The 14,950-nt window shown below is 43.5% G+C and overlaps 1 protein-coding gene across 2 annotated transcripts in view; it reads left to right on the top strand.

The window, feature by feature from the left end:
* Positions 1 to 22: 22 nt before the first annotated feature.
* Positions 23 to 14,950, top strand: part of ADCY9 (adenylate cyclase 9) — an 88,564-nt gene continuing 73,636 nt past the window's right edge. The window contains exon 1 of one of the 2 annotated variants that reach the window (XM_014936336.1): positions 23 to 1,989. In XM_014936336.1, coding sequence (XP_014791822.1) covers positions 288 to 1,989 — 1,702 coding nt within the window. In that variant the 5' untranslated portion in view covers positions 23 to 287. The remainder of the gene's footprint in view (positions 1,990 to 14,950) is intronic. The other variant, XM_014936335.1, reaches the window with a different exon arrangement.

Genomic DNA, 14,950 nt, shown 5'->3' with positions numbered 1-14,950 from the left:
GCGGGCGGCAGCCCCGGCCCGGCCCGGAGGAGGAGGAGGGCGGGCGAGGCGAGGGGACTATGCGGGGCTGCCCGCGCCCCAGCGCCCTGTGTGCCCAACCCGGCGAGCGGCGGAGCGCCGCGGCGCTGCCCGGCCGCCCCTCCGCCCCGGCGGCGGGAGGAGACTAGAGGCGACTTCTTTGCCGAGGAGCAACCCCCCCGGTGGCTTTTCCCAAGGCTTCGAGAGAGCGAGAAAGAGCGAGAGACCCAACTCCTGAGCCGGGGCTTCTTCGGGAGGAATTGACAAACATGGCTTCCCCACCGCACCAGCAGCTGCTGCATCACCACAGCACCGAGGTGAGCTGCGACTCCAGCGGGGACAGCAACAGCGTGACGGTGAAAATCAACCCCAAGCAGCACCAGGGCTGCTCCTCTTCCAAGCACTGCAAGTACAGCATCTCCTCCAGCTGCAGCTCGGGGGAGTCGGGGGGCACCCGCCGGGCCGGCGGTGGTGGCCACGGCAGCGGCCACGGCCTCCGCCGGCAGAAGAAGCTGCCGCAGCTCTTCGAGAGGGCCTCCTCCAAGTGGTGGAACCCCAAGTTTGACTCCAACAACCTGGAGGAGGCTTGCATGGAGAGATGCTTCCCGCAGACCCAGCGCAGGTTTCGCTACGCCCTCTTCTACATTGGCGTGGCCTGCCTTCTCTGGGGCATCTACTTCGGCATACACATGCGGGAGAAACAGATTGTATTCATGGTGCCGGCTCTGTGCTTCCTCTTGGTGTGCGTAGCCTTTTTTGTGTTCACTTTCACCAAGACTTACGCCCGCCATTATGTATGGACTTCGCTGATTCTCACCCTCCTGGTTTTTGCTTTGACTCTGGCTCCGCAGTTCCAGGCTCTGAAGCCTGTCTCAGGAAGTGGTGACATGTCCAACCGGACTCCCCCGGCAGATCCCACAGACACTTGTCTTTCTCAAGTAGGCAGTTTTTCTATGTGTATCGAAGTGCTCTTGTTGCTTTACACGGTGATGCACTTACCCTTGTATTTAAGCTTGTTCCTGGGACTGTCCTACTCGGTCCTCTTTGAGACCTTTGGTTATCACTTCCGTGACGAGAATTGTTTTGCACCTCTGGGAGCCGGGGCCGTTTACTGGGAGCTGCTGAGTAAAGCCTTCCTGCACATCTGCATCCATGCCATCGGTATTCATTTATTTATCATGTCTGAAGTCAGATCGAGAAGCACATTCCTGAAAGTGGGGCAATCCATCATGCACGGAAAAGACTTGGAAGTGGAAAAAGCCCTAAAAGAGAGGATGATTCATTCTGTTATGCCAAGAATAATAGCCGATGACTTAATGAAGCAGGGGGATGATGAAAGTGAAAACTCCGTCAAACGTCATTCCACCTCAAGCCCCAAAAACAGGAAGAAGAAGCCCTCCATACAGAAAACCCCCATAATATTCCGTCCTTTTAAAATGCAGCAGATAGAGCAAGTGAGCATTTTGTTTGCAGATATTGTTGGCTTCACGAAAATGAGCGCCAATAAATCTGCCCATGCTCTGGTGGGACTCCTGAACGACCTCTTTGGCCGTTTCGACCGGCTTTGTGAGGACACTAAATGCGAGAAGATAAGCACTTTGGGAGACTGTTATTACTGCGTCGCTGGCTGCCCAGAGCCCCGGGCGGATCACGCTTACTGCTGCATCGAGATGGGCTTAGGCATGATTAAAGCCATCGAGCAGTTTTGCCAAGAGAAAAAAGAAATGGTCAACATGAGAGTGGGGGTTCACACCGGGACAGTCCTGTGTGGCATTTTGGGCATGAGGAGGTTCAAGTTTGATGTGTGGTCCAACGATGTCAATTTGGCCAATCTGATGGAGCAGCTCGGGGTGGCTGGAAAAGTCCATATTTCGGAAGCTACTGCCAAATATTTGGATGATCGTTATGAAATGGAGGATGGAAAGGTGATTGAGCGAGTTGGTCAGAGCGTGGTAGCCGACCAGTTAAAAGGTACGTGCTTCTATTTTGTCCTCGGTCTCTTTTTTTTTAGTTTTATGAGGGAATATATTTTCCCTGGTGCGTGTTTCGTGCTTGCTGACTTGCAAACTGAACACGTTTTACATTTAACTCCACGGATGGATGATCCCAAACAGTGTGGGAATCGGGGAATAAAAGATGCCATGGAGATAAGCGTGGAAGATCTTCTGGGGTACTCAAAACACAGACTTCAAAACTCCTAAGCGCTCCGTGCGAGAGTGTGGCATCATAGGGAGGAGAAGGTTAATGTGTTTGCTGTCTGCAAGAGGGTTTTTGTTTTACTGGTGTGTGTCATCCTTTAATTCAGTAAGTAAACTCGGTAATTGACTTCATGTGCCATACATAGAGCATATGTGTTTTGCAAAATTATGTATATCTGTGAAAAGTTGTTTTTGGCATTGGGAGAGTTGGGACTGCGAAGGCATTTGGGAAAAATGACAGCTGGATTCACAGAAAGAAATGAGCGCTGTAGATTTGGCAGTTTGATAGAGCAAGTTGTTACAGTTCGAAGTTAGGCTGGAAAAAGTTACTCAGGTGGTTCAGTGAGCTGGCAGATGCTCTCCTTTCTGCAGCTCTAAGGATTTTGGAGGATGAAACTGCAGATTTGCCATTCGGAAAAGAAAAGGAGGGATCCTTCGGTTCCTCTCATGGCTTGGCTAAGGGTCTGATTTTCATTTTTCTACCGAGTATTCATTTTGAGGTGAAAACCTGGGCTGCTTTCTAGCAGCACTTCGAAGCCCGTGTGGGAGGATTGACCACGCCGAGGGGTTTAATTGTCTCTTTAGCAAAAGCTGTGTCTCTAGTGCTGTGCCTTTGTCTGGTGGAGGTACTGTTGTCTGCAGCGCTCGTAGCCCAAGGTGGGGAGCAGGAGAATCAAAACAGAAGCGCAGTACGTTACAAACCCTTTTATTCTCCGTGAGTTTATTCGTTCTGTTTATAAACGTACCCATTTTTATGAAGAAAGTGCTGAAAAACAGAGTGAGAGAAACTGAGGGAGTCGTGACGGAGGAAGGAGGTATTTGGTGCAACAAATAGAAAAGGAGGCCAGGATGGTTGTAGAAAGGTCAGTGAGTAAGGACGGGGGGGAGAGTATTGCAAAACAGCGGTGGCAGCGGCAGCGCAGGCCGCTCGCCCGTGGCAGGTGCTTATTTTGATGTGACACAAATACTTATTTTTGGCGAGCTGGCTGTCCGCATGCATATGGCAACAGGGCTGAAATGAGAGGCTTAGGGGGAGGAAAAATATCGCCAGTGACATTGGTGGCTGGAAGCCATAGAACTGTAGCAGATGCGTGTCCCTGGGCTTCAGCTTTCTGTTTAGCCTCGAAAAATACAAATTCAGTTTGTTTCTTTGAAAACTGTTGACACTGATGCATTTCAGTGGAAGGGTGCTTCCAAGAAAAAAGGATCAGATGTGATCTCTCTGTTACTCTTAAGCTGAATCTTGCTGTTCTGGTGAAAACAAATTTAATAGGTTGTAGAGAAACAGCCCTGCAGTGTTTAAGTTCTGGATTTCCCTCTTCTGTCTACCCTAACAGCCAGATGCAGTGTGAAGGCTCAGTTGTAGCAACAAATGAAATTAAGTATTTTTGCTAAATTTATAATGGTATTTGGTATCATTAAGTACAAAGTGACATGAACTTACTTGTGGAGACTGATGGCACTGCTCTTAAATATTTTTATTTAGTTGTTTGCATTTTGTAGGAGATCATGAGAGCACTGTGTAGAGCAATTACGCCCTGCAAAAACCATGGAGTGTTTTTTTCTTGATCTTTCTCAGACTCCTGTTCTGTCCTTGGTTACATCTCTTGTGAGAGGGCACACGTGGGCTGCTATGTCTCATCAGTGCAGTGGTTTGGATTTTGCAGCTTTGAGTGCCTTTCACAGGTCCTGCTTTAGCCAGGGCGCTACGAACTGAAATGCAATCTAGATAAGGTGAGGTGTGCTCTGTGGACTGACATTTTAATGGTCTCTTCTTACCTTGAAACCTAGCTATGGAAGCAATTAAGAGCATGTGGTAAGAATGACTTTAACGAGGAATATGGGTTGGGTTGTTTCAAGTTCCCTTCTGTATTTTATGGTGGAACTGTAATTAGCTTGTGTTTCTTATCAGCCTCTTACATAGTTACAGAAATCAGAGTCTGTGTGTACAGTTAAACCAAGCAGACCTTTGCCACGGCCACCTTTTTGTGCAGGTCTGTGGCAAGCGTTGTCCCTTGCCCTCCCGTGCCCAGACCCTCAGTGGCACACGGTGGATGCTGCTGAGCTGCCTTGGTACCTTGTTCCACAGTCAGATTGCTTGGCTGATGGCTAAATGGCATCAGGAGTGGGGGAAAAAACAAAAAGGGAGTGATAAAAGCAATCCAGCAGCAGTGCTACAGGCTGGCGTCGAAAACCTGCTGCAGGGGAGGGTTTTGTTAAGGAGCAGCTCTGAGATTTAATAGAGTAAACTGAGATTTCACCTCTTAATTAATTGTCCTCTGCCAAGCACCTACTCGGTTTTGTGAACGGAGGTGCTGTGAGGAGGTTTTGCTTTACTCTTTTCCCTGAGAATTCGTTGGTAGTAGTGATAGAGAAGAGGAAGTTTGTTGTGGTTGTTTAATTATGTCATACGTCGTGCTCTTTTCAAGTATGAAAGTGCTGTGGAGATAACAGACCTAAGCTTTGTTTCCCTACGGATACTTCACTTCTCAGCTTCCTTTCAACCTTTGGTATCTTAATAATAGCCTATTTTTTTATGTTGTATGTCTAGTGTATTATCTCTTAATTGCCTGAGCTGCCGCAGTAGTGGTAGCTATCCTTCTGAGACCGAGTTATGTGATCAAATAAACTCTTTATTGAGCAAATGGAGAGGTGCTGAGGACTCGGTGTCCACGTTATGCATATCTCAGGACTTCTACCTAAGACTGGGATCTTTGAACAGAAGTACTGGTGTGGTTGGAGCATATCAGGTGTGTTCCTGGAGCGAGCCTCTTGGTCCGGTTCACCCAGAAGGAATCCGGGTCCGGCTCTACAGTGTGTGCTGAAGCTGGATGGGCAGGAGGGAATTGGGAAAGTTGTTTCATAACTGTGCTCCCTGTTCCCTTTGAAATACTAATGTGGATGTACCCCGAGTTGTCCTAGTGCTGCTCTCCTTGGGTTTTGGAATAGACAAGGCAAAACCAGTGTTTTCTCGCCCTGTGCTGCTTTGTGGTTCACCAAAATCTTAGGATGGAAATATCTTTTCTCCCTCCTTTGATGCTTCTTTGGCTCCATATTGCAAGGAGCGGGGCCCTGGTATGTTCCCTCCTGTTTTTGCCTTTGGAATTCAGTAGGTGGGGTCTAAAACAAACCAAAAAAGAGAGCATTGATGACCTTACGATGTTTTTGCCCCTTTCTGACCGCTGTTTGTTGTAAGATTGCTCAGGCCATCTGTTTTCACAGTGCCTGATGTGAGGGGAGAGCAATGCTGGGGTGATAGTTTTGAGGGCCACAAATAAACCCTGGACATCAGTTCAATTATATCTTCCGTAATAATTTTGCCATAGGATTTGAGACAACTCACTTTTTCTATTTTCTTGCTGAGCTTCCTAGCAAATAAGTTTATTGAAGACTATGAGATACTGAGAGTCATATAATACATGTTAATGTGTCCCTCCTGGACTCTGTGGAGTCAGAGATCTCTTCTCAGGATATAAAAAGTTCTGCTTATGGAAATATTTTTGTTTTGCTCCGTTCTTCTTGGTTGTTTGCATTTCTCTTTCTTGTTACTTAGGAGGTCACAATATTGCTATTTGCCAGCCAGCCAGCAACTCTTCCAGAAATACCAGGGTCACTGGCATCTCTTTTTTTGAGTGCTCAAAATACGTAAGCATGTTGGGGCAAGAATGTGTGTTTATAGAGCATGGCACAGCGGAACCGTGATTTCATTTGGGGCGTTTGTGTGTGTGCTGATACTCTAATGAGAGTCGTTGCTATTAAAGTTCCCTTAAAAAATTAAAAAAAAAAAATAAGATGCCAAACTTTCTGCAGCAAGGCACCTCCTTGTTTAGTTTGCCTCAAGGAACGGCTTTATCGCTGGATTTCTGTTGGAAGCCCTTGAAGATACAAACTTTTCTCTCTAATTTTGCTGGTTTGCTTCATCATGGAAAAACCGTAAGCGGATCTCGTGCACTCTCTGGCCTGGCCAACCGAACCGAGGAGTCCATGGCTTCAGAGGGAAGGTCAGCTTTCACAGCACTCACTGCCTGAAAAGCCACCTTTGGCAACTGGTGGCCATTCCTGATAAAGCCTATTGAAGATCTCTTCAGAGGGAAGGTCAGCTTTCACAGCACTCACTGCCTGAAAAGCCACCAGTTCACCTGTGGCAACTGGTGGCCGTTCCTGATAAAGCCTATTGAAGATCTGTAGCTTACTGTATTGTCTTGCACTGTTCTCCATGTTTAGTATCTCCTTTGCTTTTAAACATTTTTTTAATAAAGCAAATCAGTTATCAAAGTCGCCGGTTTGCTCCATATTGAAACTTTTTAATGTAATTTAAGGCTATTATTTCTCTATAAATAGCCTAGCTCTTCACACGGTGGCAACCTGCGACCCGAGGGATGCTTTTCCCTTGGCAGACCACAGGATACAGCTCTGCCTAGTGATTTGATACTCTGCTGCTTCTTCAGGTTTGGGTTATCAGTGGGTGATCATGAAAGACAAAAGTTTTGGGTAAGGTTATGAGGAGATGAGTAATTGAATTTTCCTTCCTTTCCTCCCCTCTGCAGCCGATCAGTTATACCCTGACAGCAGTGGAGCCTTCCACACTTGGCTTTCTGTTTTTTTACCAGACCTGTGTATAGCTATCCTGTCCTTCTGGAAGTTCATAGGTAGATGAAAGATCAGATGAAAGTTTTCCTTGCAGGGCGCAGTGTAAATCTAGAAGGCTTGTGCTTGTGCCAGCAGGACAGCTCTGCAGAGCACTCTGCAGAGATTGAGCTCACCCTCTGGTTTGGCCAAGAGCAGCCTTAGTCTCTAACGAGTGGGTGGGTTTGGGGTGAGGGCAGGAGGTTTGGGTGTTTGTCTGGTGTGTCTCTGGGTCTGCCTCTTCAACCTTCAATAGATGTAGATCTCTAGATGCTGGCTTTTTATATTTATCGAGCTCATTTGTGACAGGCATTGTAATTCTGCATTTCATGTTTTCCAATACTAATCTGACAGTCAGGCAACAATTGATAGATAGAACAAATGTCAATTCTTTTGAAGTGGCATGTGAACGTAGTTCTACTTTCCCACAAAACAGCATTCCGAGTGCTGAGAGAGAAAATCTTAGTGAATAGCCAGTTTATCAATTTTACATAGTCTGACCTACTAACTGTTGATCTTGACGTAGCAGTTCATGATCTTATTCTCAAGCGTGAGACTGAAAATAAAGTATCATACACAGGTTGGCTTCATTCCTGTATTTAAAAAATGAAAAGTACTCAGTGACAGATAAAGAATTATAATTAGAGGTAATTTGCATGAAGGCATATTGCCAGGAAGAAGTAAATTCTACATTGATTTAACATTTTGACGTGATATGTAATTTTACCGTGTAACAGCAAAAAGAAAAGGCGGTAAATAGGGAATATAGTTGCTCAACCTGGTTCGTGTCAAGTCTTCACTGGGTGAAGGTGTGTTTCATAGCTATAAACAAAAGAAAGAACTTTGTATGAAAACCTAGTGATTCTTGAGCTTTCCAAATATCTTAAGTGATATAATGACACAACTTTTTCTGAAAAGTAAATCTGTTTATTTGTGCATTAGTACCCATCAGTTTTTACTGCCCAGGTAGGTTTTGTGACCCACAATTTCTACAAATTTTTGAGAAGGTCTTGCACAAATCAAGCCAAGAGCAACTCAGCAAATCTAAGTAGAAAAATATCTTAATTAAAAAAATATTCATACTTAAGCTGGTTTTATTGTTTAAGGGAAACTCAGGTGTTGGCTTTTGAGGCTTTGAGTTTTGATAACATATTTCAGGGCTAATTTGACTGCACACAGTGAAAAATATTTTACAAGCATAGTTAGTACCTCTGGAAGATCCTCCACTTTGGAGAAGATGGAGACTGACTGTAGCCATATACTTTGTTTAACAACGTGGGCTCCAGTTTCAATTTATCCTGTGCCCTGACGGTAATTAACAAATAATTCAAGGCAGGGCTGGCAATCTGGTGGTAAAGTGTTGCAGCTCTGCCTGGTTAAACCCTGTATGAGCACTGTAGAGGAACATTTTCAGTAGACCTGAAGACATTTACACCCTACAAGGGTTGAAACGAGCGTGGCAGGAGTGGGGCTTTATTCTACAATGTGGGAAAGATGAATCCAAGGTCCCGTGATATGGAGGGGATGCTGTGGCTTCTGCTGTGTTCAGTGATCATAAGCTGCAGTCTTTAGTTTCTTTTTCTGTCTTGGGCTCCCCAAACTATGGGTGCTGCAATTTAAACAGCAAATAACAAGTCTGAGCTCTCCTCTTCCTTCTTCCCATCAGTAAATCTTCAGAGGTGGGTGAGGGACTGTTTAAAAGCAAGAAAACTTCTTTAAATAAATGCCTTGACATGGTGGCTTTTGGGGGAAAAAGATTGATGGAAAAGACAAAACAAAGTCAAAGACACATAATTTATATTCATCTTCCATCATGAGGAGGATGCATAATTTGAATGGGTTGTTTAAATCTCTTTTTGCAGTTATTTCACAACATGTACTTCACTTTTCCGTTTGGTAGGCAAAGTATATTAGAATTTACATTCACCCCTTTAAAACAAAGTACAATTTGATTGGATTTCAAGTTGCCGTAGATCGTCCTGAAATATTACTAAAATTAGGAAATTCAAATTATTTTCTGCCATCTACAGTTTGTGTGTAAGCTCGCTCGCCCTCGATCCTGAATCACAAGCTCACTCCATCCATCCTGGCTCTGTAAGGAGAGACAGCCATTCCTCTTTCCGTTACAGCTGACACTTGAAAATTCTCGGCTATTTTTAGATGATTTTCAATCTCATTTCTGTCCTTTGAAAAGAAAGAAAGAAAGAAAAAAAATTCCTAGCCTTTAAATTTTTAACTTCCAGTGGGAGTTGCTATCGCAAAGGCGGCAGCTCGTCAATATAGCCTCATTAACACATTTTAACAGGTTCTGTTATATAAGCTTGCGTTATTGTGATGGCTCTTTGTAGCAAAGCTGGGCAGGTTTTGAAAGTGTAGCTGCTTGCTCCCGAGTAATAATTTGTGAAAATATAAAGCGGCAGTTGGAAAAGCGGTGGAGACTGGAGATGGTGCCCTGGTGTGACAGGTTTGTCTTCACCCAAGTGTCACGTTGGGGCACTGCTGCTGTCGTAGGCAACAGGACAGATCTGGCTGCTTGGGCTTATCTTGCTGGGTGGTTGTCGGTATCAGACTGTACCAGGAACCTCTACTGCCCTTCCAAGCCAAATTGTTTTCATCAAATAAATATTCTCTTTATTTTTTTTTTTTTCCACCAAATGTTTTAACCTAGAGCAATAATCCTACCAGATACATGGCTTTAGGGATAGATATTTTTCATGGTTCTGAAATTACTTTGTGAAGGAACAAAATGTTCTAGGTACATTTCTTCAGCTGGCATCCTTTGAACACAAAATGCCCCTTACAATTGCCTGGAAACTTTTTGGGTTTGTATTTGTTACAGTAACTTAATGTGGGAATTCTTAGCAAAGCATATAAATAACAATGATTATATTGCAAGTCTTTTTCACTGATAGCACTTGCTGTTCCTCTTGTTGCACTTCTAAAGCTGTTGTCTTCGACTTGACTTGATAAATTTAGAAATCACGTTATTGTCGTAAAATAGCACTACTTGTAAAATCTCCAAAATTGGAACAATGCAGAGGGAACTGGTGGAATCAACTCCACTGGTTTGCCACTGGACCTTCCCTTCTGTCTGCTTCATAAAGTATGCAGGAACATGCTAAGAAAAGAAAATGTCTTTTGCTATACGTATAGCATCTACTCAAAGAGCAATTTGCTTTCCTTTTGCCTTCTTTTTTTTCCCTTTCAGCTGTCAAATCCACTGGTGTGGGTGTCATTGTGGGGTGGAAGGTTCCTACTGGCCACATGATTCCTCCTTAAACCAAAGGTCCTCCTATTGCAAGGGGAGGAGAGGGGGCACACGGAAAGAGAGCTGAAAAGCATCCCAGTCCAGCTGCCTATAAGTCTATAAAGACTTAGTTTCCTTCCAGTCATGTTAATTTACAGACCTTAATAGAAAAATTGTGTTTTTCCCCTCCTGAGAAGAGAGGGAGGAGGAGAAAGTGGAAGGCAAAGCTAATTGTTGATCAATACCAATGATATTAACAACTATTCGTGTGTTTAAGAGCCAAAATGGTGGTGGTGTGGTTGACTGTGCTTAACTGCACAACAAGAAAAAAAAAAAAAAAAAAAAGTCTATAATTGAAATCAAACATGCTGTTAAATATTGATCCAGCCTACAGGAAACATAGGCAAACTGCTTCTGGTACTGGATGCTTAATTCTTCGCGTTCATTAGATAAACGAGGATGTTTGAGTCAGAAATGTAATCTTGTTTTTTAAATGTGCAGCTTTGATGTTTGACTTAACTTCTCTGCTGTGTATTAGGCATATAGATCGCTTTGATGTTTGACTTAACTTCTCTGCTGTCTATTAGGCATATGGATCTTTTTTTTTCCTTTTTCCTTTACAGTGTATTACATTAGGTGTGCTGTTTTCAAAAGGCCTCCCCGGGCAGCTTTTGCATGGCTGTCCCCAGTAGCTCTTGAAATCAAATTCTTGCGTTTTTCAACTCTTGCTTAATGGCCACGAGAAGTCCGCCCTGTAAGGTACTAAATGTCTTTAATCTCTGACCGACTTGGACGAAAGCACAATGGATAAATCTTTTGGAAAAGCTCAGGGCCTGACAGCCCCGGTGTTAAAGACAGGATGTAGTGAGGAAATGTTCCTGTAAAGGCATTATTTGCGAAGAGACCAGGTACAACATTAGCTCCAAATTTCCTTTGTTTAGACAGCGTGACGCTGAGTAAGAGCCGTCTGTGTTTCTAGGAGGTCTGAGCTTGGACTGGGCACAGAGAAGAAAAGGCCACAGGCTTCCAGAAGAAAGGTGGGGACTTTGCAGCGTTGCGCATGTCCACGGTGAAATTACACCAGCTGATAATCAGATTTTGCTCCAAGACTTTTGTAACCTTTCCCATCTCTTTCCAGGTTTTTAAACTTGGTTCTGATTTGATAACAATATGCAGGAAATTCGAAGGATTTTACTTGTTTTGCCCCCTCTGACCGCCTACTTTGGACTGATCTTACTACTTAGATATAAGGTTATGAAAAAGATTCTATCTCATATGTACATATAAGTAACTAATGAGACAATATGACTAATACTTAATGTTTTACTTGCTGCTTGGCAATGTGGCAGTGACTAGAGGCAGAGAGCATTCTTAAAAATACCGCATGAGGATGAGAAAATGTGTTATAAGTTGTTTCATAATCCCAATAAACCATTTAAGAGAAACACACACGCCCCGCGCCTCACCCCAGGTTCTGGAATCCATAACTGAATTTTTCTGCTGAGGATGTTAAAATAACATATACGTCTTAGGTTATGAAACATCGCTGCTGCTGGAATTTGCTGTGGATACAGAGGTAAACAAAAGGTCTGCTGGTCTTCACTGAAGTCACGTTTTCTTACCTGTGGTGGATACTTTCATTGGGTATTTGACTACAGTTTTCCACAAATAGGTCCAAAAACCTTAATTACATAAAGCTGTTGTTAGTTATTTGTTTTTATACAGGCGTATACATGTGTATATGTAGCATTTCAGTAAACATGTGCATCCTTAGGATGTTTCTTATGTGAAAATACTCCCAAGTTGTCTTTGCAGTCCATAATTTCTGAATAATCAGATGCTTGCATCATGTTTAATCAGCTTGGAAAGTGGGCTTAGTTCTAGAATGACTAGATGTTCATCAGGTGGGTGGCGTTTTTAATAAAAACTATCTTAGCTATCTATATTTAATCTATATAAAATCTACCTGGTGCTGATAGAAGGTGGGAGACGCATCTAAGAGAGGTTTTCAGAGTGCCGTGGTGGCTTCAGCCTGGCATGGGACCTGCCTGGCTCTATGATCCTGCCTGCAGGAGAACCTGCTCTGGCAAAAGAAGGTGGTTGCCACTAGAGCGGAGGAGTATGAATACCATCTGCACACTCATGGTACCACCTCATGCTTTCTCTGATGGTAGGGGATGGAAAAAAAGGAGATAAAGGGTGCTGTTTTTAAAAAATGTGCAGGCAAAGGCGACCGAGAGGAGGGTGCTGGTCTCTGCGCCCTGATGAAGCACTGGGACTACATTGTGCTTTGTCCCTTACTCCTGCTTGGAGATAAGAGACAGTTTGGTGACAGCTATTTGATGTTCAGGAGTTCGGTAATGATTTTGTGTCGGTAATTGGGTACTGAAACTGAATCAGACCATAGGGAAGACATTTTTGATCGGGCACAGTGTTTTCTAAGTGTTCTAAAAAAAAAATGCGTGCGTGATGTGGCTATATTTAAAATGTAGTACATCTGTTAAGAGTTTAATTCTTTCCAAGATTTCAGGAGGTGACAAAGTTGGAAATTGTCTTTAAATTTAAATTAAGATTTTTTTATTTTTTATTTTTTCCAAGTTAGGATATTTGCTTGCTAGGCTTCCGCGCTTCCCAGCGCTTCTTTGGAGTAGTGTATTTGATTAAACACTTAAATAAACTGCACTACGTGTGTGTTTTGGGGCTTGGGTTATTCTTTGACTTGTCTGAGCCTCGTATCAGCTGTAGACGAGCGCGCAGCCAATACAGTCATAAATTTGTGTGAGCTGTTCTGCTGCTGCTGTAATGGAGACGGTTTTGCGGCGTTAGATTGTGCTGACAGGGTGTTATTTGTCTGCCCCGCTTGGAGTAAAGGATTTGTTAATTCTTGCACTGCTTAGTAAGCACAGGAGTTGGACCATGCCCCGCCGGGCTTTGGTGCAGCTTTTTAAAACACTAAATCCTCCTAAAGTTGTTTCATTTTCAAAGAGGAGCCAGTTGTGTTTAATAGCAGAATTACCAATTTAGGGAAATAACCTGATTTTTGTGTGTTTTTAATGTGATCTCTGTGACTTTATGCTAACACAACAGTCTGTGTGTGTTGGAAATACATAATACTCAGTTCAGGAACTGCAGTTAATATACATTGAGTATATCTATAGTTTATCTAAATAATACAACCTTAAGGGTAGCAAATGACTTTCACAAATATCAGTGAAGCAAAGTGGTGTTCTTAAAGCCCTGGCTGCTGTGTTTAGGAGATTCAGTATAAAATGAACACAAAGCACGAGAGTGAAAGCCGTAAACACAGACTTTGGGATGAGAAGAAGGATGGCTGGGAGTATTTATAAAAGTTTTTATTGCCCTTTCAACGTGTATGTGATATTACAGCTCTGCTGCTATGACTACTAGAAGATGATTTTATGGAAAGTTAGCCAGTGAAGTGTGGCCAATAATAGATGGTTATTGAAAGGGTTAATCCTTTGATCTTTATTTATAGAATGAGGCACTTCTCAGACAAGAAGGGGTATCGGATTAATTAAGAAGTCTGTGCTGCTACCTGGGCTTCTCAGCTGACGAGGGGCCGGTGATGCTGAGCCCCAGGGAAGGCAGAAGGCAGGGAGCTGGCATTGCTGGTAACATATTCCAAATGTGCTGTCCCGCTCCAGGTGTTCCAGATGTGCTGTCCCCCTCCACAGGGCAGAGGGGGTGTGCGTTGGGGGGACAAGGGAAGGGGAGATGGCAGCTTGAATTCAGCGTTGGGCCATAATCGAGCAAAACCAGCAAGGATCCCATCCCTGCGCTTGAGTTGGGAATGGCTCTGCTACAGCCTCGTAGGATAAAGAAATGGTTTTCATTTTTGGAGCATAGTTAGCTTCTTTTTTTGTGATATGACTTCACCATGTCTTGTAAATTGAAGAAAACTTCCTTCCAAATGCCTTTCGTTCAAGAAAGCTTAAAATAAATGTCTTGATTTCTATACATGTGGATATTTTTATACTAATATATAGTTGAACCATAACAAATGGAGGAGGAATTTTTACTCCCTAGTATTTGCTCTTTCTTTTCCCTTGTCAGGGGTTAAAAATCTACCACACAGGCACAGTATGCAAATTGGAAAGATCACCAGGTATTTTAATAACTAATGTGGATTAAACCTATGTTACTTGTACACGGAGGCTGTGGTAAGAGTGAAACAAGTGTTTGGTTTGAAAACTCCTGAGTTTTTAGGTTCTTAGCGAATAAAATCCTTGTCTGGAGCTGTGTGGCCCATTCCTGAAAACCCTTTATCTGGACACTTGACTGGTTGAACGTGTTATTTTTCTGACATGCCCCTTCGATAATCTGCCGGAGGAGGTAAGTCATCCCTCGTCCAACTCCGGTTGTGGCTGTTGTCAGGTGTCTGGGTGGTTGTGTTTTGTGGTGTTCCTGCTTGCTCTAATAAAGCTGCTGGAATAGTTGACTACAGTTTCCTGTTCTGTGAAGTTTAACTATTGCTAATGTAAGTTGAGGTTGGTTTTTTTATTTTTAACGTGAAGTTTACGAGCCACATCCTGAAAATGTGACGGTGAAGCGCTGGCTTGCTGTAACTGAGATTTTTACTGTGCATTCTACTATGTGACTCCTAAACCCGGATTTAAATCCCTGGCAGTCATACATGTGTTCACTTCTAAAACGTATTTGTGGTAGAATGAGCGACACAAAGTGCTGGTATGTGCTGAGGTCGAGTAATGAGCTCATTTATTGATAAGAAGTTGCACTAATGCTTTGTTGACAATGATTCCCGAAATGCTGAATTTGAGGTTTGTCCAGAAATCCAGGTGCCTGCTACTGTAGTGGAGTTGAATAGGCTAAATAGTGAGTA

This window comes from Calidris pugnax, unplaced genomic scaffold (genome assembly GCF_001431845.1).
Source record: "Calidris pugnax isolate Ruff unplaced genomic scaffold, ASM143184v1 scaffold17, whole genome shotgun sequence".
NCBI lineage: Eukaryota > Metazoa > Chordata > Aves > Charadriiformes > Scolopacidae > Calidris > Calidris pugnax.
This window is presented reverse-complemented; position numbering and strand designations above follow the sequence as displayed.